We start from the raw sequence: 1,605 nt of genomic DNA on the forward strand, positions 1-1,605 counted from the left end.
CGTCACGGGCGGCGCGGCGGGGCCGATGGCGGCCGCTCGGTGCGTGGAGGCCCCGGGGGCAGCGGGCCCCACTCCGGAGCGTGTCCGGCACTGCCCCGCCGGCCGGTGGGAGCCCCTCCACAGGGCACTCCTTTACCTGGCGACTGAATAAATGGCGTGTCGCGGCCCACGCGGTGGAAGGGGCTCACAGCGCCCGCCTGTCCCCCGGCAGGAATGTTGTGGAAGGACTGGGCCTGCGCCGCAGCTGGCTCCTGGGGATTTGAGAGCTTTCCCTTGCTGTTGCCGCGTCCTGAGAAACTGTGGGATACCGATGTTAATACAGATGTCTTTTGGTGTCAGTGGCTGATAAGTTGAGGGGATGTCCTGCTGGGAGCGGGTGGCCGCGAGAGCTGCCGTGTCCCGCAGTTTCTGGGAGACTGAACGGCAAAACAGAGGATGTTTGTGCATGTGTGAGGTGAAGGGTATTCCATAAGAAGACTGTTTTCACGTGGATTCTGGAGAGAGAAGACTACTGGGGGAAGGAGGGAGAAGATGTCAGTGTCGTGGAGCCTGGATACTGAGAAGTGGAAGCCTCAGCTTGGCAATGAAGCCCAGGATGAAGCGTGAAGGGGGACTGAATTAGTTGGAGTGTGGAGTGTGTCTATCTGAGAAGGCGATCCTTTGTACGTTTTTAAATGTTAAACCTAAGGAGAAAGAGGGTAGTCTATGATGAGATGAATTTAAGGCAAATGCTGAAGGGCAGAACAGTTTTCCTGTCTGAGACAGACTTGATGAAGGATGAAACAGTCTTTTAGTAGATACAATGAAAGGGTTTAATGGGAGCTTAACTTTACTTCTGGGATGAACAGTATGATATCAAACAGCAAAGAGAGCGAACTGGTAAGGCTCTTTCTGCCTTTGACTCCTGTGGTCACATTAAATTTACCTGCACCAGTCTTGCTGTGGCATAAATAAATTGAGGTCAAACAGAGCAGAAAATACATAATTTAAGATAAAAAAGAACATCTATTTGGACATCTTTATTAATAGAATATAAGATTTAAATTTGCACTTTCAAAGAGACTCCATGTTTGGCAATAGTTGTAAGCTTACGTTGTAGTAAGTTTACAGATGCATGTTTGCATGTGGATCTCCAATAACAACTTCAAGGACATGAATTCTTTAGACTGGGTAGATTTCTGTTATTTGCCGTATTGCTTGACAGTACTTCAGGATAACAGCAAGCCCCAAACTGTGACAAGCTTTATCAGGCTGCTGACAACCTCAGAAATCAAAATTCTCAAAGTGTTAGAGTTAGTCTAAGTGATGACGTGAACCAGTTAGACATAAAAAATGAGATCATAATGCATCAGTCTTTAACTGGGCATGAGCTTTGGGGGTTTTGTAGTAGAAACTGAGGCAGGAAGGTATATCAAAGCTCAAAATTACCATGATCAAACAACAGCAGGAACAACCCTGCAAGCTGTTGATATTTTTTGGCATTTATCTTGTTCAGGCCTCTTTGCCTCCAGAGGATTCTGACTGCAGTGGTTCAAATGGAGAGAGACTTGACAGTTTCTTGAAAATGTACTTTGGGAAACCACAGCAGTTGCTTTGACCTGTTAA

At 47.3% G+C, this 1,605-nt stretch overlaps 1 protein-coding gene across 1 annotated transcript in view; it reads right to left on the minus strand.

Annotated features, from left to right (window-relative positions):
• Positions 1-447, minus strand: part of TERF1 (telomeric repeat binding factor (NIMA-interacting) 1) — a 25,238-nt gene extending 24,791 nt beyond the window's left edge. Inside the window, exon 1 of the mRNA XM_009891967.1 lies at positions 137-447. Coding sequence (XP_009890269.1) covers positions 137-447 — 311 coding nt within the window. The remainder of the gene's footprint in view (positions 1-136) is intronic.
• Positions 448-1,605: the final 1,158 nt, after the last annotated feature.

This window comes from Charadrius vociferus, unplaced genomic scaffold, assembly GCF_000708025.1.
Source record: "Charadrius vociferus isolate BGI_N301 unplaced genomic scaffold, ASM70802v2 scaffold15, whole genome shotgun sequence".
NCBI classification, from domain to species: domain Eukaryota; kingdom Metazoa; phylum Chordata; class Aves; order Charadriiformes; family Charadriidae; genus Charadrius; species Charadrius vociferus.